Raw genomic sequence first — 25,761 nt, forward strand, 5'->3', positions numbered from 1 at the left:
GACAGAATAAAAGCAGTGAATTATGAAAGATCAGGAAAAAGAAATGCCAAACAAGCCAAAGGACTCGTACAGGATTCACTGTGGGGAAATTTGGGGTTCTGCCTGTGTTTTCAGCCCTTTCACACCCATAGTTCCCACTTCTCTTAGGAGCTGAGATGGTTTGCAGTGTGTTGCTCCCAGAAATGTCCTCCCTGAATGAATACCCCCTGAACCTTTACGGCACATGTCAGTCAGACAAACATATGTTCGCAAGACCTGTTCAGTAATTTCATTAACTGCAGATGTCAAGAACTAAGACAAAATAATACAGCACACATCAGATTGAATGTGGTTAACTAGGTTGCATTTAGTTTATTAATTTCATTCATATACATAGATGACTTTGAAAGCACCATGTGAAATAGTCAAGATAAAGTATAAGAAAATGTCACAGGAAAAGATTTCTATATGCAATGTGTCAGTGTACCTACTGTGTTTCATACATACTTTACATTGAAAACCAAAAAATCCACAGTTTTCAGAGGATATACACATTTTATTTTGAAATGGCAAGTTTCATTTATTAATATGTAAAAAAATAAATCTACAATAGCAACAGTGCAAACACATCAGAACTTGCATGGCATACAGAACACAAATGAATAAAAATTATTATACAAAGAGCTCAATGTTTCCTATGCTACTGGCTATGATGTGTACCACGAACAACAGTGTGAAGAATAAACTGCAACTTAAACAGGAAGATGAGCTGCATATTACTGGCTCTGTCTTGTATGGTCTCTCTATTTCAGGGGGTAAAGCTGTCATGCCTTGGATCTGCAATTAAAATAACAAAAAATGATCAGAGTTTTGCCACATAGGATTAGAAAACTATATTTTGCTCTTAAGCTAGCTGGAACTTGCACGAGAATCTATTGTTAGTTTTGTACGGGGGTTATGACTCTTATTGTGGAGACATCAAGCTCAGTAAAAATATTGATATATTACATGCCAAATGATCAGCCAGTGTGCACATCCTATGTTTTCAGCTCAAGAGCAGCTGTGTACATTGGCATCCTCTCCAGTAAAGCAACGTTATGCCGTGGTTGGTTGATTTGAGTGACCTTTTTTTGCTTTGTAGGATTGTTTGGTTGGTTTGGTTGTTGTTTTCATCCTTCTGGCAGAAAAAATCGGAAGTTTACAGTGGCACAGTGCTATAGGGATATAGGATGATATCTAAATACGTTCATTTCTATGTACAAGGCTTACATTTCCATGTACAAAGCAGCTAATTGTGTACACAGTATTTCACGGAATCACAGACTGACTGAGGTTGGAAGGGATCTCTGGAGGTCTGGAGGATCTAGGGGATCTCTGGTCCTATGTCCCTACTCAAGCAAGGTCACATACAGCAGTGTCATGTTTCTATAAACTGAGCATTTCCCACTTTCCCCTTAGAAGTCAGTGCAATTTTTATTGGGTTGGACATAACTACATGTTTGTTATGGTTTTGACATGCAATTAGAGACATTTGTATGTGCTTCGTGGCTTGCTTTTCGTAAATGTACTCCCTACATATTAAAGAAAATAATCTCTGCAAAAGCAAGCTCCTGGGCACAAACACTTTTGAAAGTCTGAATGTCCACCTGTACAGCATGTGCTTGCTTTGGGTTTTTTTCCATGTTTAATTGTTCTGCACTGCAGAAAAGAACCTAAACACCTAAATATTGACTTAATCTTAGCAAACACAACACGAAACTAAAGCTGAACAAGGGACCATTACTATAGAAGGATGAAGGTATTTTCAACTCAGTTCCTCTGCTTCAATTTTTTTTCAGTCTTTTAACAACTCACGGACTGTTTGGCCATTCACGTTAAATTTATTCTTGATTTTGATGCGAATGGTCATTTTAGTGTAATATCACTAACGAGTGAAGGGAAAGGAAGGAGTCCTAATCTTAGCTTTGATGAATACGCCCTATTCATTTGAAATAGGAAACTATGATTAAAAGGAAGAACTAAGAATACCCAGTTCAGTGAGCTCATTCTTTGACTATGTTTTTTAAGTTGTAAGTGTTGCTCCTTCATCCTGTAAGATAAAGAGGAACAGCATTTTCCAGAAAGTATACCATTAGAAAAAAAGAAAAAACAGCTTATTCCTGCTTGATAAAATTTCTGTCATCATCTTAACTTGTCCTCTGACAAATAATCAGTGAAAGAACGGATATGCAACTGCTACTGCTCAGTTGTAATGATCAAGAAGTTTAACCAAAACTGGTGAATAATCACGTGTACTGTCAATAACTACTTTTCACACGAGGGCTATGATGGAACAAATACTAGAAAAAACACAAAACCTCTTTGATTACTTATAGTACACAGTATTTCTTGGACATCCCATGGGCAGAACCGTCTAATAGATGTTGGAAAAATCTGAGAACAGCACTGCAGAAGGGGCAATTTCTCCACCACCTGAGAAGACTGCGTGACATGCTATGAGGCACCACAGGCTGTTTTCCAGGGTGAGGAGAATCAGGCAAATGTCCTTTCCTAGGAAGTATTTCATTAGTAGTATCTCCTGTCCGCTCTGGTATACTGGACTGAAATCACCATAGGAAATAAGCCAGTAAAATCAGACCATCTCCCCTTCAGAGCAGAAAATCTCAAAAAGGTAAAAGAGCCTTGAACTTGGAGTCTGTAAAGGAGTTCAAACAAAAATACATATTTTTCATCATTCCTTTCAGGGATGATACTATATGCACTAGCCATTCTTAATGAACACACATCAACACTAATGATGACAGCTTTTCCCAGCAGTCCTAGAAAAATACCAGTAGACATTTAGAATAAATAATAACTTACTGGGCAATTATTTTTTATCTTACAGGCTTTTTTCATCAAGAGAATAGGGAAGGGAAACCTATGGAAGATAAAATCTTACGAAGGTGCACAGGGGAAACAGACAATACATATATACTTTCTTTGGCCCAATACTATAGACTATTCTGTGATAAAAGACAAACAGAAAAGCAAGAGATATTGGAAGAGTACTCATATAACTCTAGGTTGTCTAGATGCCTGAGTTAAGAAAGTAGATTCTTGAGGCTACCGTATGCAGTCAATAAGCTTATCCCTAGAAGGTGACTCAGAGAGGAAACCCGATTTGTGTTTGAATGGGTTTGAATCACCCATTTCAAGACCCTAACATAAGTCCCTGACCATGAAGGCAGCCAAGGAAAAACAGCTTCCTGACTCAGTCACGTAATCCGGACATGTGTGGTTACTCTCTGACCAGTCCCAACCACACTGAAAGACTCCATTCTTCTATTACCGGTCCCAAGTGCTGACCAAAACTTCAATTTTTCTCTTTAAATGCTTCTAGAACTCAAGTTAGGTGAAAGCATTGATAAAACTTTCTCATCATTTGTTATTGTATGTAAATGTAATATAGCCATGTAAACATTCTAAAGATATATAACCAGATATTTATTCATATACAATGAAAGAGACTAAATCACATTTTTTTCAAGACCTTGTTGCTTCCTTTTCAATGCACAGACTTACCGACCATTCTGCATTATCTGTTTTTGAACACCTCACGTTTACAGGTAGTTTAAGAACAAGTTTATTATAGGAGAGACCCTCTGATCTGGACCACTTGAATTTGTTCATTGCATCCATAAAAGATAGGTTTTTATATTGCTTGGGACTCTTGATAATGAAAGGCCAAGTCCTAAAAAAAAAATAAAAATAATTACAATTAGATTTAAAAAACTCCAAACCATAAATACTATCAAGTTGGAACTGATGAGGAAAAGCTTTTGGAGAATCTCCTCAGAAAAATAAATGTACTATTACTGTGTATATTATGCATAGCTCACATTCACAGTTAAGTTCTATTCTACTGAAAAGTGAAGCAGTTTCATTGATTTTAACAGACTTAGGACTCTTTAGGACTTGCTGCCAGATGCTTTTAGAAATGAAGGACTTCAAGAGTTACATTGCTGTTCTCTGATCTACAGACTGAATACACAGGTAATACGAAACAGATCTGCTGTAACTTCTCAAAAAAAAAAACAAAACCAAAAAAACCCCACACCCTCTCTTGAGGCCTGGCATGCCAGGTTGCCAAGAAACATTTGCCATTAGAAAGCTGCTTCCAGATGGTTCTGCCAAGCTCTGGTCATAACTCAGATAATAGGTCAAAACTGAGCCTAACATCACAGGAGTTGCTCTGACATGCATTGGTTGGCAGCAGAGAATAACTGGTTGTGTGGACATCGCCTTTTGGCATGTTCCTACATGCTGGCTGCAAAGGGGTTTTTGGCCAGAGGTGGTATAGAGAGACCTGCTGCGCTCCTCTATTGCCCACACATGAGAATCCTCCCATGAACAAATGGCGGCAATCCCACTCCCTACCAGCCAAAAGTGTGGAAAGGGAAGGAATGAGATTTCTTGTCTTTCATTTAGTAAAGAAAGTTAAAAAATAGTAACAAAGGAAAATTAGGAAAAAATCCAAAACAAAACTAAAGAAAAGCTTTTCCATTCTTCCTGCTTTCTCCTTGTATGACTCTACTGGGATGAATGAAAACCATATGGTGGACAGGTCAAGTTCTTAAAAACATAAAATCCAATACAGCTAGTAGAAGAACAAAGGTATTCAAAACTTTATCTAAGTAACCTAATTAATATTTTGGTTGGAGCACGAGTTGTCTTTTCAAAGCACTTTAGATAACACACTGTCTTATCTTGCAGTAGGTTGTCTCCCACTTGCTTTGGGTAAATTGCCTATGCCAGAGTTCTATGTCCACTATGTTCTTGATGTCCACTCAACCTCTAGGTATCGAGCACATAATTTTAATCAAACACCTATTTGACACTATTGTGGCCCAATTACTTTCATCTGAGCTCCTCATGATTTAAACCATTGAACAAAAATGTTTTAAAGTGAGCTACGGTGCCTTGCTCCTGCTTCCAGTTTGTCTTCGTATGTAAATCGAGAGAGACTTTAGAGGAGTCAGTGAAGCAATTCTAGTGTTAGACTGATACAAGAGAGATGAGTATCAGGTCACATATCCTTAGGCTGACAGAGCTTAATGAAACAAGAACTGTGGATTAGGTCATAAATACTAGAGGCATTAATAATCTCCTCTTCTAATTACTATTCCATTTGTGGCAGACAGTCTGCATACTTAGTCTATTCAGAACATCCTTATTTCCCCAGGCCAAATGTGCATTTTTTCCTTAAGTACAGTTATCATGAATGAACACTCAAGAGAGCATATATTTGTTAGAATATTTTCTTTCTAAGCTCAGAGAGACTCTTTTAGCTAGGACTAATTTAGAAACTCTGTTCTCTCTGTATTAAAAGAGGTCGTAAATGGAAATAGTGTGGAAAATTAAGTAGACATTCATTGCACCATGCATTCCTTCAAACTCTTCTTTCTTGAATGTAAATTTCAGAACTAAGACCACCAAGCCTGTACATCAAATTATTTTGCATTAATAGTTTTATATGTTTTGTTAAGATAAACTGTGTAAGGAAAGACAACTTTTAAAATGTAAATGTGGTGACACACTAGTAGTCTATCCATTTGATTTTAAAATCTTGCTATTACCTTAATTTAGTGCAACCAACAATACAAATTTAATTCACCTTTCACTGCTAATAGTGCATTTTACTTTTTACTGTTTAATTTTTTTCTACATTTCATTCATTTGGGAACTTTCCTCTTTTGATTGTTCTCACTGTTTACAATCACTTCGACTCTTGATCTGCTGTTGAGATGCTTTAATTTTAAGCATTATGAAGGAGACTTAAAACTTGAAATAAACTCTTTATTGACTTTTATGTATTCAAACAGATTTAACCTGTCTATACTGGACTTCCTCCTATCTCCTAGCAAAATTTAAGTTTTATGTTATATTCTGGAAATCATTCTTAATGAGTGATATTGTTGTGCAGGTCATCCCATTGACATTAAAAAACAGAAAAGGCAGATCCAACAGCAAACTGGGAAGCATTTTGTTTTCGATGAGAACTGTCATGAAGAAGAAGACTTCTATGAATTTACTGGAGAAACTCTAACACTCTATACAAAATTCACCAATTGTTCACTGTCGTTTACCCCAGCAGTCAGCTGCCAGCTGAATTGCGTGGACCTTTATGGTGATTATTATGGAACCTGAGTTGCCTAAATGGTAATGGCCCCCAAACCCCACCATTCACAGAAGGGCTATTTAACATTTGTGGAGTACTGAAGTTGACAGATCTTACAACAAAATAATATTACCCCTTTTGAGCAGAGGAATGGGCCAATAGTCAGATCTTGTGGGTTATTTTGATTAGGAACCAATGTTGATGAATGAGCTAGGGGTTTTTCTTTCTGACATGGATTTACTACTCAAAAATGTGCAGTGTTCTGTTTCCCTCAACAGTAGGAGTCCAAGGCTTGGGAGAGTGTGTCTTCACACAAGATTGCAAGCCCCTGTAGCCAACAGTTCACCTAAAAAGCTCTTTGCTTCTTCTTGGCTAGAATTCTAACACTGCTTTCATGTTTTTCTCTCTACTCACCTTGTACATCAACCTCTGATTCTTCTAAAGCCTTCTTTTACTGGTCCCTATCATGGTCCTTATCTACCATTTATCTTTTACTATGGACAATGTAATATTCTCTCAATCCCCTCCCTTCCTTTCTACCTTACAAATTCTTTCCTTTTTGTGCACTTTTGTCAGCAGAATTGCTGACAACAAATCTACTCAGGGTAATTCAATACTTATGCTCACAAACTCCTTTTTCAAAATTATTTCTCTATATATGAAATGTTGGTATGTTTTAATAAATTGATAGATTTAAACCATTAATATGTAGTCTACAATCATAGATGGTTGAGGTAAAAAAAAAACCCTGATGTGAACAATATAATCTTTTTAAAAGGAGAAGCTGCTTTCCTATAAAAAGAAGAAAAAAAGGCAGAGTAATTTGGCAGGAAAAATACTTATCAGCACAGCATATTGATCAGAAGAAAGCAGCATGAGTGACCATGTTGCACTACCAGAAAGAAAAGTTGTCTAAAAATTATCCTATAACCCCATAGACAGAAGTAGAGGTGCTACACATATTCATAAATATTTTGCATACCTGACTGGTCTATAGATTTCCTTAACTCCAATGAACTGGAGCTGTTCCATTATATCTGGAATACTCGCACATCGGGTGAGGTTGATTCTTGGGTAATAGAGCAGATATGACAGGCACATTTCATTCCTGGTGCTCAGACCACCCTGAAAATGGGATTTTTCTTTTAATCAAGGTAGCATTGGAATCCCACAAATGAAATCACTGATTAGCATTTATATGCTAATGAAACGTGTATCAGGAGGCCAACTCAGCAAGTTTATCTTGTATGCTAGGTTATCAAGTAACAAGAAGTTATTACACAATTAATTACAAAATATTTAGCAAGCTCAAGCAATAGCTTCTAAGATAAAAAGACAACAGAAAGAACAACTATGAAAAAATAAGACTCATATTATGTTGAAGAGTACTATCTGAGAAGTTCAGGTTTGCTTTCAGTTGTCTCCAAGGTACTTATATCAACCATGTTTCAGAAAAGGGCTTCAAAGTGGAACAGAGGTAGAAAAAACCTGGTAGGATAATTGATCTGTTAAATAAGAAATTAAGTAAGCATTGCCTATAAAATGGAGATTGGGATGGAATATGTATCTCTCTGGACTCTGCTTGTAAGTACTCTTGAAGATAAACAGTAAGAAAAAAAAATTATTTATGCTAACAGACAATATTGACTCAAGAAAAAATGAGCACTAATTATAAAAGAATTAATTAGAGTAACATTTCTAGAAATAGAATCTTAAACACTCTTCCATTGAGTAACATGGGGCAAACAACTACTTTAAAATTAATCTTGGTAAATATGGAGAAGATTATGAGCTACATAATCCTAAATCCTGTGTGGGTACAGTTCCACAAATCTCATGGAATCACAGGAATGGGAATGGAGAAGACAAAACACATGAACCAGGGGCCAAGAGCTAGTGTGGTCACCACACAGAAAAACAGGACAAAACCTCAAAACGCTCCATTCTTGCTATTTTGTTTCTTAATATAACTACTGCATGTGCCTACATGCAAGCCATGATTCAAGGAAAAGTATCCCTGAGCTCACTGGATGCCAGGAACAGTTCTTCCCTGCAGAACAGAAACCCCTCAGGCCTCACCTCCTAGAGGTTTGGAACCAGTCCCTCCCCAGTAAGCAAGATCAGACCCAGGTGAAGGCAGCTATATGCCTCCCATAGGCATACTGGGTCTGGCATCACTCTACATTTTTGTAGCCAACTGATACAGTCCAGCTCATGTGCCAACACCCAGATTTCTTTTACCTCCAAAACCAAGTGGCTGCATCACAATGGCCAGTGCCAACCTCTAAAGCTGCACCTGGGAGACTGCACTGACGTGTGCCAAACCTGAGCTGGACCCCCTTGATGGGGGAAGGGTCCTCGGCTCCTCTTCCCAGTCCAAAGGAACTGCATTCTGCCTGGATTCTACATTAGGCACAAAACTAAACAGTCCAGTAACATCCTGGTCATATCTTAAGTAAAAATCAATACATAAGAACTGGCAATCACAATGTCGGGGAAAAACATGTAGTAAGTCCATAAAACTAATTCATTAGAATTTGCAGAATTTGCATGTAAATACATGTTGTGATGAAAGCATTCCTTATACTAGCAAAGTTTGACTTTTAAAGATTTTTTGTGAGCTGAAGTGCTTATTGTTATAAACTAGTCATATGAATGCCTTATGCTAGAGATAAGACTATGGTCACCATCATTCAGAAGATTTTAAAACCTAAGAATCTGTGAAAGGAAAGATAATACATAATTACATGCACACAAGCCTTAACAAGTAAGTTCACTTTTTTTAATAGTGTTTTATGAAAAAAGTTTTAATCTCCAATATTGTCTGTGTACTTATTTTGATCCACTTAAATATTGCTTACCCATGTCATGCGAATTCGGTCCACAGTATTGTAGTGACATTCTGTGATTAAATTATCTCCCTGGAACACAAAATTTAGAAAGTTCACAGTTTTGAAGCTTATTAACACCAACTTCAGGTAACCACAGATGACAGTGAGCACTTAAGAAATAAACATCAGAGCAGTGGATATGACTTTTTCAAAGAGAAGGGTTAAGTAATTGCCATATGCTAAGGCCTCGGCACTTAGCATTCATATTATCCCAGATTCTCAGGGATACCCCATGGATTTAAATAGAGTCTTATTAAGACTGTTGTCTGCATTTTTTTTTAAATAGCAGTGAAGGTGCCCAGTTATCATCCAATTTCTAGAAAATTATATACTAGACAATGCATACAAATGATTCTTGCTCCAAAACTCATCCAGTGCTACTTTACCCAGGCCGGTTTATCCTGCCAACTACAGCAGAAATATTTGGCAAATGAGGAAAAGAAGGTTTTCCACATCACAAAGGCAACTATTTCTCTGCCAAACCTGGGAGTAGAGGAGTGGCAGGCAAAGACTTCACTGCATTGACAGATATGTATGGGAAAGGCTTAATACTTACCTTCTCAAGTGCATACAATTACCTTTTGGTATCTTGACAAACTGATCAACTGTTTGCTAATACCTTTACTCTCTGTACCTAATCAACTACAAATCTCAAAATCACCACGATAACCAAGTGGAAATTCAAGTATTCAAGAACATAGCCAGACACCAAAAACCTGGTATTTTTGTCAACTTCATGTCACAAGGATGCCAAATATTTGTTTGGTTTGATTTATTTTTCTTGTATCATCATCTTCCCTTATCACCCATTACACTTCCCTGAAAAAAATCAGATCACCTTCTAAAGGCTTAGATTTTCTCCTTTCCTGAAGGCTGTCTCATCACCAGATAAATGCCAGCAGAGTCTGTACTCCAGACTGCTGGAAGAAAGTGTGTCAGCTTCATGTCAGCCAAATGGAGTTGGAGGTTTCTGAAGCAGCATGAACTGGCATTGCTTCACTACTTCCAGCAGGAATATGCTGGTTCCCACCAGAAAGATCTATGGCTTTCATAGGTTACGGACCGTATAAGGTTCACTAAAAGTGTTCCTTTCGTGATATTTGATCTCTTGCTTCTAAATGGAGAAGAGTGTGTGAGCACGTGAAGAAAGCAAATAAACTGGACTCCACAAGCTAAAAGAAGGATACACCCTTGGAAGAGCTTCTGGGAAGTGAGAATAAGTAGAACTTACTTGAAAAATTATATTATTATTAGTTAATTGATTAGACTGTTATCTGAATTACACCAGATGATGTGTGCAAAGCTGCATTGGTAGTTTTGCATAAGATAAAAGCAAAGAAAGGCCTGAAAAAAGGCTCTCCACTCAAGGTGGGGTTTTTTTCATGTTGCTGATAGTATCAGATACCTTTTTTAGTCTTTCTGCTGTCTATCCCCTTATGTTCTTGAATTGTAAGAGGCCTTCCTCTATAATCTGCATGGATTTTCTTAAAAATATTACAGGCTTTCTCTGCAAACCTGTCATCCTCTGCCAGCCCTCTTCCTAAACCTTTCAACACTTCTTTCCTGAAGGAGGTAACACCAGTTTGTCTTTGAAGTCCCTGTAGAGTACAAGCAGTTTGACTTCAAAGAGTAAATGCTGCACTTGAACATCCAGGTTTTGCTGTAGAAATTAAACTAGAAATTTAGCATTTTAGCTTCTTGCCTTTAAAGTACAAATATCAAAGTATCCCAGTGTGGGAGAAGAGACAGAAGAGACAAAGAGACTTGAAAAGAAGCCTGGAAGTTTAAAACCATGGGGCTCCTGACCATACTTGAAGTTCAATGATTTCATTGGTCTTTTCCCACATTTTGTGTCGGATCAATTCTATTAAGTAACAGGCTTGTTCCCATGCACCAGGATAAGCTTCTCTGCTGGCCAGATCTGGAGCACCCAGAGTGTGCAGCACTAAACTTTCTGTCTTCAGGCCAAAACATCAAAAAATACGCTGGCTGGAACTAATAAAAGATGAGCGAATAATTTTTAAATGAATGACTCACACAAAAAAACCAGACTCTTTTCATGTGATATCTATGGATAGCTACTGCTTAATAAGATAACTGTAGCTGGAAATTTTCTATAAGTTATGTTACACTATTTTCACAAGCATAATAGATAGAGTAGTATGATTTCTTTTTCAAAAGAGTTTTGTTTACGAGTGAAACCTCATGTGGAAGATAAGCATGGAGCTTTCCTTCCAACAACAACAAAAAATGTGAAGCAAACAGAAGATATGGCTGATTTGTAGACATGTTTGCAAGGCTGGACATTTGCTGTGTGAAAAAATTGACGATGTGCTACTTGGTTCCAACAGCTCTGTAAAGCCATGCATTGACATTTCCATTATTCGTCTTGCTGGATGCACAAAGATGGCACAGCCAGGCACATGTGGGATTTGCTAATCTGCTTTGTTCAAACATTTGTGATAGTAAAGTTCAAATCAAGTAATTGTGGATATCAAACATACTCAAAGAATAGCTTGAATTGATGGACCAAGCCAGTTCTGTGGTGAATTGTGTGAACACTCCTGAGAAAACGAAATTTTAATGCATTAGTCTGCGATAAGTGGAAAAACTGACAAAACATTCAAAAATTCTATGATGCAATGGTAAGAAATTTCATAGCAAAATTAATCCTACATGTGAGAAAATGTTAGGCACACGATCTCTTAAAGAGTTTAAGGGAAAGAATGAAGTGCGTCGTACTGGCAAGATGGTTCTTTCTTCTTTCAGATACTGAAACTCCTGGAAGTTGAAGTCAAACTCATCATCATAAGCAAGCAGCTTCTGCTCCTCGCCATTATGGAAGTGGCGCATCCTGATAGCTCTGCCAGCAAGATGTGCATGAAGAAGGACCGCAAACACTTGAATCCCAGTAGGTCTCTCAGCACCTAGAGCCTGGCCAAGGGAAACCACTATTAGTGTGTCCAAATGCAAGGTAATGTCATGTAATGTAATGTACAGAGTGAAAATATATTAATTAATGCATTTTGCATTCACGCAGTTTACTGCAAAATGTAGTCTAGACTGAAACCAAACCTATATGTGAAATTAAGGTTGTATACACACAAAAAAAGGCTAGATTTTTTCTGTAATTATTTTTTACAAAAAAACCATGGTTTTACTCTTAGTACATACATTTTTTTAATGAAAATCAGCTAGACTGCAAATAATTCTTAACAGTTTAAGACTTCCAAGGGAATCATACTATAAAACCTGCACATTATTTTAGTGCTAATGGCTGATACTGGAGAATGTGGATTTTTATTGTGAAAAACAATTTCTCTGTAGTTATGAATGACGTTGTCATCAATACCATGCCAAGAGATGCACTTAAAATTGAGAGGCTGTAATTATAATATGTTCTATTTCCCATCTTCAAGTGAACTGGTAGTGAAATACTGTAAGTTCACATCTGAAATTTTTTCCAGGTCAAGAACATTTGAAAATTAACTTTTCTAAATTGATACAAATCTGATCTCACTCCCATTTAGATCTACTGATCTAAACTTCCAGTATGCTCAACTTTGGTTCTTGTTCAGAGCTTAAGGTAAAAATAATCTCTTATCGCAGTACCTTTCAAGAACAGCCCTAGGGTCAGAAACCTCATGAAATAGATTACTCAAATGTTTTAAGGCTGAAAAATGCTAGGAGAATATGCAATATTTAACACCTCCAAGAGGAAATCTAAATTCTGTATCTAATTTGACCTTCATAGTAAACTAAGTTCTTGATTCAACCTTTCCTTATAAAGGACAAAGTATATGAGAATCAACCATGATACATTAATCACAGATCTTGGACAATGCTTCCATTACCTGTAGAGATATTTAAGTTATCTTAATGAAACCAAGTATTTAATAAATGCATAATTGTACTTTGGGCCATACAACAAAACCTGGTCAGGTCTTTATTTTCTGTGGTTGGTCTAAGAATACCTTTCAGGCTTTACCTCATCATTAGGAGCCTTTTGCACATGCACAGGTCTGAATTAGTCTCAACATTTTTTCTGGGATAGCTATTCCAAGTTATTAATAGCTTTGCCACGGAAAGCAGTGTATGCTTACATATTCAACACAAAATTATAACACTGCAAGCACTGTGTCATCCAGTATTACTCATGTAAGTAAAGCAGCCTGAACACCGAGCAGTCTTAAGACCCATTTCAAAAAGACTCAGCATTTTGGAGGGCAACATGTAGTACCAGATGCCTTTGCTCACATCAATCTTCCCAAGAAGTTAAAGTGACTCTCTAAAACTATTTCTATGAATGAAAACCAATGGATTTAGGCAGGGGTCATACCTCTTCCAGACATTCCAGCGTGCAGTGACCCTCTGACACAAATTCGGGCATGCCTGGTGGGATATTGTGGAAGAGGCTGACCCAAAGACCAGCTTCAATAACTCCAGCATCATATTTCCTTAAAACTGGAGTATAAATTAGCCTCAGACCAGAGTTATCTATCAAGCCTGCAACAAAAGAACACAGTGAGCCATGGCTATAAATCTGTATTTCAAACACAATAAAACCAAAACCAAATTGTTTCACATTGTTCATGCTATGTCCTAGTCCTAAGTTTTTTACATGAAAATCGAGAAATCAACCTCAATAACCTGGAAATGAGTTCAAACTGTATTCAGGAAGTAATAAATAGGGGCAGTCCACAGGACAGTTTTTAAGCACAGTATCTTGTTCTCTTTGGTGTTTAGATGTGAAGGAAAAGTATGTACTATCTGTAGCCCTCCTGTCCCTTCCACTGAGATATTCAACATGGATTTCAGGGAAAAGAAGATAAATCACAGGCAGAAGAAACAATACAAGGAAATAATAAGACCTCAAAAGGTTCCGTGTATGATTTTCATATTAAATATTTAAAGCAAAGCTTAAAACTTTTGTGTTTTATTTTCTTAAAAATTATCTTCTGCTTATGAATTTTATCTATTTCTTTGCCTGGAGTCCTAGCATTAATTATACTTTTCCTTTGCTTAGGATTGCCTGTTACATTACAGCATACCTCAAATGACAAAATATACCCCTTTTACAATCTCTCAAATTAAGAGAGCATCAACTAAACATGAACATTTGCTTACTAAATCTCAAACCTGTACATAACACCAGTTCCTTGAGTGAGGCAGACAAGAGAATTACAGGGTATTTTAATGCTGCACTGTCTCAAGAACTTCTCTTGATTTCAAAAATTAGTTTAAAGAACCAAAGCCTGCTGTGAAGAGGATGAGTTTTTAACAGTCAAAAAGATATAATCTATTTTGTTCACCTACATATGTTTAGCCATATGTTTGTTTGTGTAACTATTAATAATTATGTTACCTTCATCATCTAAATGCTTATAATTATTAGTCATTCATATTAATCGAGATACACACAAAAAAGATTAATTTGTATTTGCACAACTGCTACATTCTGGTAGTTCACTTTTTCTTTGTATTTATGAATAATCTCTGAAATAATTTCAAATTTGAAAATTAAAAATGCAAAAGGGTAGCAAGTATCTCAGAGAAGGTAAGAGGCTTCCTAGTGACCTATATTAGTCTTCTAAAAAACAGACATAGCAGTGCCTGAAGCCAAATTTTACACCAATATGATATTACAGTCTATTTTAAGATAAGCAAATAGCAGAGGGACACAGCAGAGACAGTTACCCAGTCACTAAAATATCTAAGATGGAGTACTGTATATAATTATTAAGGAACAAAGAATACGAACTGTGTATAGCCAATTAAAAATGGTAATCAACCATTCTGCAATATATGAATCATGATATTTATGGTGATATATACTATCCCACAACATCACAACTTTAGTATCTGGGAATCCAAACTCACTCCCTTCCTGGAGCTATTCATAAAATCTCATCAACTTGGATTTTTCCTTTGTGGAATTTCCCCCTCAAACTGGTTGCTAACATCTAAATGTCAGACACTTTTATGGTCTGTCAGAGTTTCTGATAAACAATCTGAAAAGAGGCCATCTTTCAAATGAAAAGTGAAGTTAAGGACTACAAAATCAGAAACATCCACATTAAATTAAAAATGTTTGAACTGCTCCTGACTGGGAGCCAACAGTGACGGCCAATCTGAGTCCATCAGGAAAATGTTACCCCAGGTCACAAAGTGAGGGAAACAGTGCAGCCTTTCACCATGAGACCCAGGCTGGGGAAACACAGATGACAGAATACAAAACTGAAGGTCACCCAGTGGCGAGTTTGGTGTTGTGTCAGGAGAATTCTTTTGTCCCCATGTGAAGCAGATAGAGCACTCAGGTGTACGCTCTCACAGTCCTGGCACAACTTTATACTGTGTATTTTGCCAGGGAGGAGGAGATGCAGGACCTGGATTACAGGCACCCTTCCCTGCCTACACTGTCTGAATTTTTCCAGGTCTTCAGTGAGATCCTGAGTTCACCTGGGAGTGTCCCTGCAATTGTCCACATTGCTTGAAAAGGAAACAAAACATTATTGATTTCCAGCTTTTGTATGTGCCACTTGAACTAAACCAATGCTGTCATACAGCACAGTCAATTAAAACAAAATGATAAATTTAGGGACACAACCAAATCAGACACACTTTTTCCCCATACGACTTCTGAGGCTTGCAGGTAACATTTGATGGAAAAGCATACAATATCAAGGATGCAAACAAAGTTTATTGTATCCCATGCAAATGTGTATGCTAAAAGGACAGAGACTGTCACTAAGTAAATAAAAAAAAAGATAGTTAATTTAGAACAACATGAAGGGGGAAATGACAGTAAGACAGAATACCATAACCCACATAGTGGATTTCATTTTAAAACACAGGGGTGTAAAGAAAGGCCAGTACACTATGCTGTATTGGATTTTACTCAGTTCATGTATAAAAATCACCAGAATATTCTCAGGTACAGTAGTTAACAAACTTCTGCTTCAGAACAAAAAATATCTTTCCCAAAGACAGCTTCAAAGCTCCCCTGATTTTCTGAAGTTCATTGGTTTCTTCCTTTTACTTCTTCTAAATAAAATTTACTTTCAGGAGGAACATTTAAAAAACACTGTTATAAATTTAAAGTTTATCTTATAAGACAAACTGCTTTTTCCCAGTGAATGGTCTAGCAATCTGAGTCTGTACTTCAACTTCAGAGACTGCCCACAGTTCAGGTAGATTTAAAAAAAAAAAAACTATAAAAAATTAATAAAAGGATCATTCCCTGTGTTGCTGCCTCACAGTTTGAGTGCTATACTGCTTGTTTTCATTCTGATTGGATTTCCCAGCAAACGGAGAGAGAGATAATAAGAAGAATGTAGTAATAAAAGGAGATTTATTCACCTGGTCCCCAGTTTCTTGTATACCTGAATCTCTCACTGACTTTGGCTTAAACTTTTGAGAGCAGTGAGAAAAACACTGTGAATCAGGGACTACGGATCAGGAAAAAGTAAGCCGTGGCTTTGTATTTGCTCTGTTCGCCACGCAATGCAGTGATGAGCACTTGTGCCTAGTACATTTTCCAATGTTGCATGTTTTAAAGACTGTGAGGCTACAAACCTTCTGTGTATGATGGATTGTCATAATGCACCTCCATAAGAACGAACACAGGGTCAGATGCTGTGCCAATGGATAAGCCAACATGTGGAGGGTAGGTGAAGCCCTGGAAATCAATACACGCATACAGAGTTCAGGTATTTTTGCCACAGTTAAGAGTTAATTTCTCTTTATAAATACAGTGACTTCTTTTTGCAATGATATGATCATATTAATGATAAAATTTACAAAGGTAACTTCTTTTACAGCTTTGTGAACATGACAATTTGATATAATATAGTTATTATATGCTCAGTACACTAAATAATTCTATCAGTGTAAAATAGTAGATCCCATGATAGCTAGAGGACAAAGCTGTGAGCAAACAAGTCTGACCTCACTGCTTTGAGTAGGAGGCTGGACTAGAGACTTCCTGAGGTGCCTTCCAATCTGCATCATCCTGTGATCTTATGATTGTTTATTCTATATTTATTGTTTGAGAAGAAAAGGAAAATTTCATTTTAAATGTATAAACATTGCATCATCAAACACTTAGCCTGACAATAAAACCTTTATGAAAAAGTGAATCAACATTTTAAATGTTCCCAGTTTCTACGAGCAGCAATTTCCAGGGAACACTGAGGTTGCATGTAATTAACTTGTTTTTCCTGCACAAATCACTGTATTCTAAGTAAAATTATTTGAACAATAAAGATGATCTTCATAGTTGCATTTACATTAGCAAGTCAATATTGCAAAAGAAGTAGTTTCTGTATCTTGCAACAGCTTGTGCTGGACCCACTGCCCCCAAATGATGCTCCTTTGAACAAGCTCCAGTCAGCCCCCATGCACTGAACCTCATTTATTGCTAGAAGGTGCTGGGTTCACCCCTGCACATTCAATTTAACTTCATTCCAAAGGGGATTGTGAAAATTCTCAAACCACTCATGATGATAAAAAGAGCTTGCTGAGTGGGAATAACTGGGAGATTTACTTCAGAAGCTGACTCCTGAATCAAACCAAAATGCCAGTATCTCCTAAATGAACTCATTTACCAAACTCACTGTAACAGGAATTAATCTGCAACATTTTATAGTATATAGCTAATATTTTAATACGCAATTTGAGATTCTAACTTTCTGAAATGTGTAATTTGAGATTCCAACTTTCTGATGCTTGATGGACATTAATGAATTAATTGTAATATATAGTAAAAAATATTATCACCTTCATTTGATGTAAGGGTAAACTGAAGTTAATGAAGTGGGTACTAGGTTAAATCTGAATGTACCTCAGATCTGTCAGATTCCTCTCTACTGATGTTTAACATCAGGATCATCCTTGCAAAAGCCTCCATAGTGCTTGTTAAATGATAACTTATTTATATGAGTTTTTAATTTCACTTAGATTAAGATACTCGAAAGTACAAAGACTAGGTCAGAGCATAGCTGGTGGCAAAAATGCTCAAAGCATATGTCAGGAATAATGCTCATAGTGGATTAAATTTCTTTTGATGAGTCCACGTAACAGCTCTGGCTTCCTCGCACTGCAGCACTCGCAGATAGTTTTGCACTGCAGGCTGGCAAATGAAGGCTTCAGAAACTATCATCACCACAGTGCCTCTCTGTGCCTACACCATCATTTGTGTGGGCACACAGTGAATCACGGGGGTAAAGGGGTGGAATTCTTTTGGCAGTAATGGTGCATTATGTCAGCTGAAAGCATTAACTGGAGCCTAAACTGACATATGAAATAAGCTGAAAACACAGCCTGGGGTGAACATGGCAATCAGAGCCTGTATTTTCTGTAGATATGCCCCCTGTGCCATGAGCAAAGTGGTCCTTGTGCTGGCTCAGCACTGACACAGGGTCTCTCCTACACTGAAATGATGTCTTCTGGGGCTGCGTAGGAAACTTCAGAATGATATGCCTGAATGGAGCAACAATGAAACCAGGTCCTGGTGAGGCACATAACTAATTAAATCTATTTGGAAAGTCCTGTGTCTGTGTCTTTTACAAAGTCACCTACAGACACTGCTTTCCTTTCTGTTATTCTCCACAGGTAGCTGGTCATTGCTGGAGCCAGTGTATTTTCATACCCGATAGGACAAGCTGATATAGTGATAGATTTCCATGCTCCAAAGCTCCCCTACGGCATCTACACTATTTTTGTTACTTTTGGCTTGTCACTCAGGATCACCATTGCATTGCATACTTAAAAGGCCAATAAGAGGTTGAGGACTTACTGATGAGGCATTTAGGGATTGTGATTGTGTATCCTTAAAAACAGACAGATTAAGTAATCTCTAATATACTAGGAAGAAACTTCATTATGACACACCCCCTTGTAAAGTCCCATTGATGAACCATGCTAGACAGACATTCATCTTACCTCTCCTCCAATGGCCCAGGCAAAAATTACTGTCTCACATGTGAGAAAAGAGTCTGGCATGTTGGGGTGGTAACATTCATGCCCATAGTCCAGCACACTGTCATTCAAATTGCTGCTGCACTGGTAAAGCAGGATATGGTGCACCAGATTCTCATGGCCTTTCTGGATCAATGGCTCAACCTGTCAAGGTTAAAATGAAAAGGAAAAGAAAAAAAAGAAAACATATCTCAATGTGACTATTTTAATGCAGGTATAAAGACAGATATAAAAATTATGTAATACATTTATTTTAAAAGAGAAGACTTGATGTTATATTGTAGTTATGTTGAGATGTACTTTCAGCACTCTGCAAACTCAAGAAATGAAGTAGCCAAAAATTTCATTTTGCCTAAGTGGGGAACAGAAATAAATTCTACATCTTGACAAAACCTCTGTTACCACCTTTCTTGTTCTCTCTTCTCTCATCCCAGTCTTGCACTGTCACTTGTCTTTCTCCCTGCCCAATCTTGTTTAGCAACATTCCAGCATGAGGGGGATATAAACCAGCTAAAAGTCTGAACCAGTTTGGTGTCTGAACGAGTCAGAGCTTTTCACCCCTGTTTCTGCCTCTTTTGTAGTATTTCAAATTACAGCTGCCCTTAGATTCTGTGTATCTAGGGTGAGCCTAGAGGTATACCCCACATTCTTCAGCAGCTCAAAATGGACTTTACAATTTTTTTGACATCTACGAGAAATCAGAATTATTTTAAAATCTGCTCAGTTGTAAAGACTTTATTAACATGAAGTCATTCTTGAGAGGTTGGGTGTTTCAGCCTGTTTACAGCAGTGATGAGCTGGAGGGCTCTCAGTGGTGCCCGAGTGCCCCCAGTACAATTAAATTACCAAACTTCAGGGTAGGCTGAAATTATTTAATTCCCGTATAAGCGTTCACTCTCTATTTGGATGGGTGATGTTAAATCATCTCTGTCAGAGATGATGTCCCTGGGGCAAACATGAATACTTTTGAAAAAAATTATTTTGCTTTTCAGAAAGATCATATTCCACAAAATATCAGCATATAGAGGACAGTATTAAAATGAAAGGATTTTTTCCCTTGCCTTTGCTTTCAAAGATTTCATCACATTCTATCATATCTACCTTCAAACTGAATAAAATAAAGATTAATATTTTTACAAGAAAAGTCAAGCTTTGGCAATGCAACTCTTAAGACACAGGGTGCCATGCAGTATTGCCTCAATATCACTGAACCAATGAATCACTGAATAGTTGCGGTAGGAAGGGACCTTTGGAGGTCATCTAGTCCAACCCCCTGCCAAGGCAGGGTCATCTAGAGCATCAGGAAAGAGAAGGTTATTTTAAACAGGAAAAGAATGCATATACATCGTAAATTTACATCCATTTTATTTTGTAAGCACATTCATGTGCTACCAGAGGACCAGAACACAGTAAGCAGGAACAGTTTATTACATTATTAAAATATTGTCAACGCAATTTATCTCTCTGCATTTCATTCAAAAAACTAAATCAATTGCAAAAGAGGAAGGGCAATAAGAAGCAGCCAGAGCCTGTGTGTATCAAGACCAGCCTTGTAGGTATGAATCCACAAAGTACCAAGTCCAAATGATGCTGAGTACCTGCATGTCCATCCAAGAAGTGCACAACCCACTTCACTGGGCTTAGAAATTAATGGAAGGATGCCAATTTAATTGGATGCCCCACAGTTTTGTTCTGGAGGCAAGATTGAAATACTTCATAGGAGATCATCTGAACTGTTCATTGTTCTCAGTAATCCTCCCATCATCATGCATTACTGTACTGCACTATGGAAGTAAAAGGTATTTTTGAAGGAGATAAGAGTCAGTTTTCCCATTAAATAAGAATTCAATCCCAAACATATCAGACTGAATGACAAAGATTCAGAAATTCATTTCGGGTTTATGTTGCTTCTTCCCTCTGCCCCATCATATACCTGCATATTTATCCAAATACTACAGAAGAAAAATGCCCTTGTAACATGGCAGCTTGTAAATTAAATAGCAGGATATATGTCAAGAATTCTGAAGTTCCACATAATGTATAGGTTAGTAAAAGAAATGGTCATGGGAATATTATCCCTGTATCTACCAAGAAAAAGGAATACTTTTGTCCAAACATGTGACAGTTCTGCCTGCTGCTACAAGATCCCACTGCATGCTGTGCTTACAATCACTACTTCAAAACCAGCTTCCTCTCAAAACAATGGGATATCACCAAAATTAGAAACTCACATCCTGTCATCATTTTTTAGTGTCAGTTACCTAAATAATAACAGCACTTCAAAAAACAGTTTTGTTCAGCTTTCTTAACTGAGGAAAAGAAAAAGGAAGCTAAAACAAAATAAATCCTTAAACATACTTCTATTGCATCTTGTAGGATAACTTATTTTGTTCAGATGCAGAAATAAGTCATGAAGAGCAGCAGTGAAGTTATGCTTTTTACACGTTTTTATTACAACTCGGTTGAAGAGGTCTTTCTCTTTCTGTTTTTAAACAAGTTTTTAAAAAGAAAATATTAGGAGTGGTCAAAATTCTATTAAAAAACATCTTCGTAAAATCTCATTAATCATGAATTATTCAGAAATGTATGGAGATATTTTAATGGACAGCTTCCTAAGGCTCACATCATTATCTCTCATTGAAATGAGAGAAGAAAGAGGACCAGACCTCTTAGGTATGTTGAGCTCCCCTTCTCTGATCCGATGAATAGCTAAGTATATTTATTTACTAGAATAACTTCAGCAGAGAAAAAAGCTAAAAACTATGATTTCATACTCTATTGTAGTGATTAACTGGAGTAGCGATTTAAATGTGCCATTCTACATCCCAGGTGAGCGCTGCCTCTTTACACAGCTATTTGTTATTTTGGCTCATAGAATAAGTTGGTTATTTAGGCTGCCTCACACTTCCTCTCTCACTTTCCACAAAGAGCATCTGTACAGATTACTTTGCTCCAAGCTGAAAAGAAATTCCAAAATGTCATTTTTTTCTCAAATAAACAAAATTCTTGTTCTCTGGCCAGCCTTACAAATAATGACGAACAACAATGACGTTTGTCAAATTGGGGGCCAAATTCAGAAAATCACTTGTGTTTAGAAGTGCACATAAGTAGTCCCAGGTGTAAAATCAGTTGTTAAAGCAGGTATCTACAATAAAATATCTAGATCAGGGTGGCCTGATTTCCAGAGCACTTGCAGCCTCAGTGAATGACAACACAATTTGCAGTTACAATTTGTGCAACTTTTAGAATACTTGCAAAAAGATAATAATTTGATATGGTACATTAGGGCAAAGGAGTGAAATACAGAAAAATAATGATAAAAATAGGTATGGTACATAATAGTCATTAAACTCTGCAGATTTAAGTGAACGGTTAATTTTTATTTGGATTTTATTTATACATAGCCTTGTTTGCTCTGCTCTCTTACAACAAGGGACTCTCAAATGACATTTTCAGTCAAGTAATTAGATAATCAGTGATTGAGTAGTTTAGATGGTTGCAGTGAAAATGGGAATCCACTTTTCATTTTCAGTAATTATTAAGAAACCTGACTTTGAAACGTAGTTCCTTCTCTTGTCCTTGTGAATTCCTATCCACCTCTTGTTAGCCAAGGCAGCCAAGAAAAAAGCTGACAGGAGACTAAAAAGGAATATGCATGTAACTACCTATTTTCCCCATTTTAACTCATTCTTTGAGGCTCCTCTGTGGTGTTTTCCCTGTTGCTGACATGCAAGGAAGACCCAGCTGTCAGGGTTCATCTCTTTGCCATGTTGTGAATAAGCCTGCAGAGATACTGCACCAACGGGCACCTCAGTGACTTCTTCCCCTGCAGGCAAAGTGCATTTTCTGCTTGACATTTCTTAACTGCCAGAGGCATGGAGAACAAAAGCCCCATATTCATGCTACATTAAAATGCCCAACATGTTTGGGATTGCAAAACATAAGTGCATGCAACAAGACACAATCTCTCCTGTTTTTCATGAAACCTGCAGTAAGAAGCTCATGATTTATTATTCATGATGACTTGCTTTCTGCATCTTCCTCTATCTTTTTTTGAAAACTTGGGAAAAAGGTCTTTCTATCTGAGCACACTCACATATATGAACCTATCTGACTCCCACTAACAGAGGCAAAACATAATAGAGGTACTATAATCCTGCACCACTCCAAATCAGAGCTTTCAAAGGAGGTATTTAAAATACACCATATTCAAATAGAAATGAAGACACTACCTTCTGCAACCAAAAGTAGAGATTTCAGTTATGGTGCTCGGTTGACATGACCTGTGCTCATCGGACAGGTTGAGAAGTTTTACAGAGTTCCTTTCATGGTACTGAATCTCTTAACACTTCTGAAAACACTGACTTTCAAAAACTATAAATTAAAACATTTTCAAGTTATTATAATGTTAAACCAGATAAGATGTGTGCTGTCTACCTGTTATTTTAACAGAAGCCCTATTCTAGTCAACAGGCTGACATCACATGAACAAAGAGAACGTTTATATCTTCCAGGGCCAAGTTACTCATCTTCAATTTTTCTTCCTGTCTTCTCTATTTCATAGAATCAATCACAGAATCACAGAATCAACCAGGTTGGAAAAGACCTCCAAGATTATCAAGTCCAACCCTTGATCCAACACCACCGTGGTTACTATTATTCCTTATCTATTATCCCTTTTATCCTATTATCCCTTTACCTATTGCACAAACCGAACCTGTCGTATGTTGTTTCCATTTTTTTTTCCTTAAAAAAAAAAAATCAAAATTTTAATATAACAGTGGCTTGCACCTCAAGCAGGGTCAAGATACTAATGTGTTATGTATTAAACAGGATGAAAATTAAAAGACCTCAAGTGGTCCAAGAAGTTAGATTTTCTAAAAGGAAAAAAATATCTCCAGAAACCTGGAAGTCTTTCTTGCTTATTCCTGGTTTTCTCCTTTTTTATTTGCTCTGTTTTCTCTGATGTTAACAGCTGTGGTTTGTTCTTCATACCTGTTTGTGCAGATGATGAAGGTTAGCAAAATATATCCATAGTCTCACCGTAGTATCCCTATTTAGAAAATATAGCCCACTGAATGTCAGAAAAAAACTCCACCTGAATTTATTTTTAGATATGAAAATGACAACAGGTTTTTGATCTTTTTGAAGTGATGATTCTTCACTGAAATGTCAATGAAAAGCATGATTTTTTTTTCTGGCTCAAAAATGTAGCTTCAACTTAATCTTATATTTTAAAGACATGATGGGATTGCATATTGCCATATAAATGACTCTGAATAAGGCCACAGCCTTACATCACACCTCATGTAAGTAGTCAGTGGTGACACAGGGAAGAAAATGCAATTAGTTTGTCTCAAAATGGACACTAAAAATTTGACAGATTTTTGTCCTGCTACTGTTGCATCTAGAAGAGTTTCTAGCCTGTGGTTGGTTCATTTATGTGTATGAGCTTTCCATGTCTCTGATTAACTCAGACCAAAAAAGTGATGGCTGTGAAACTGAATACTGGCTGAGTTTAGTTGAGAGAATTTTTGCGGCAGAAAACTAAGTTATAGGCTTTCTATACTCCTCCTCAGGAAGAACTATTACATTTTTACTGATTACTTTGGTCATTGTACTGCTGTAAATTTTTACTATGTGCATGTATTGAAAAATTATCTGACTTGGAAAATTTCTTCAAAGGTTGACACAATTTCTTCTTATTAGGATTCATCAAGATTTTTTCTGATTTTTTTTTTCAGAAGTGTAATTGTGAAATGATCAAATATTTATCTAAAACATCTCTTTTAAGGTTTTAGATTTCTCTTCAGAAAAGCAAATACTTAGTTGGCTTTATAAAGTTGGGTCTTTTTCAGCAAAAAACCCCTCCATGTATTCCAGAAAAAACCCCCTCAGTAATATGGTTTTATTTTCTTATAAATTTTCTGAAAGAAAACCACCAGCCATTTGCTGCCTAACACTTGCACACAACCCAGAAATGTGCTGAGCAAAAACTCAAAAGCTGGAAACATGCCTCTCAGCTAGGGTAGATGTTTTTTAAGTCCATGACTCCAGGGCAGAACAGGGTTTTAACCCTAACAACACAACAACTAGCTCATGTCAGTAGAAAATCCTGTCTACGCCAGTGTCACATCTGGGGCACTAATCTGCTGGAGACTTTCAGCCCAGAGTTAAGGCATTCCACGGTCAGCAGAGACCACCCTCCCCATGCCTCCATCCTACCCTGTCTGTCAGAAAGCATTAAATAATTACCACAGAATAGACAGAGCTGAAGGAGACAGTTCCAATGCTCAACTGGCTGCAGTCTAGCATGGACTAACTGCTGTAATGTTTCCTGAGATCAGCAGTATCATTTGCATGTACACAGCTAAGTGCCCATTTCTGTTTTCCTCCCTGTACAATCCAGGTCTTAAATTCAGTCATCACTACTGACAAATCGCTTTAAATCCCTCTCTATTCCAAGTGCTTCTGAGTTAAGTAAGTGGCCCTTGCTTAGAAAGGTGTATATTTTGTTGAGTTAGGAGGCAGAGTAAAGCCACTGCTTCTTGTTGATTCATGGTCACCTGAGATGATGTACAACTGATGTACATCAGGAAGCATCACTGCTTGACGTGAATTGTCCTTCAAAGGTTAAAGTGTTCACTTGAATTTTTTTCATACATATTTTTCACATCCTCCAGTTGGAGGAAAATATAACCTGTGTAGTTAGTGACAGCTCTTAATTTTTGTATTTTAAAAAAAAAGAGATGT

General features: G+C 37.1%; 1 protein-coding gene across 2 annotated transcripts in view; it reads right to left on the reverse strand.

Annotated features, from left to right (window-relative positions):
• Window positions 1-355: 355 nt before the first annotated feature.
• MOXD1 (monooxygenase DBH like 1) overlaps window positions 356-25,761 on the reverse strand; it is a 50,571-nt gene continuing 25,165 nt past the window's right edge. Inside the window, exons 5-12 of one of the 2 annotated variants that reach the window (XM_017827302.1) lie at window positions 18,973-19,152; window positions 16,606-16,708; window positions 13,370-13,536; window positions 11,773-11,964; window positions 9,001-9,060; window positions 7,122-7,264; window positions 3,544-3,712; window positions 356-816 (exon numbers count right to left, since the gene is read on the reverse strand). In XM_017827302.1, coding sequence (XP_017682791.1) covers window positions 652-816; window positions 3,544-3,712; window positions 7,122-7,264; window positions 9,001-9,060; window positions 11,773-11,964; window positions 13,370-13,536; window positions 16,606-16,708; window positions 18,973-19,152 — 1,179 coding nt within the window. In that variant the 3' untranslated portion in view covers window positions 356-651. The remainder of the gene's footprint in view (window positions 817-3,543; window positions 3,713-7,121; window positions 7,265-9,000; window positions 9,061-11,772; window positions 11,965-13,369; window positions 13,537-16,605; window positions 16,709-18,972; window positions 19,153-25,761) is intronic. The other variant, XM_017827310.1, reaches the window with a different exon arrangement.

This window comes from Lepidothrix coronata, unplaced genomic scaffold (genome assembly GCF_001604755.1).
Source record: "Lepidothrix coronata isolate B3197 unplaced genomic scaffold, Lepidothrix_coronata-1.0 Scaffold5, whole genome shotgun sequence".
Taxonomy (NCBI): Eukaryota; Metazoa; Chordata; class Aves; order Passeriformes; family Pipridae; genus Lepidothrix; species Lepidothrix coronata.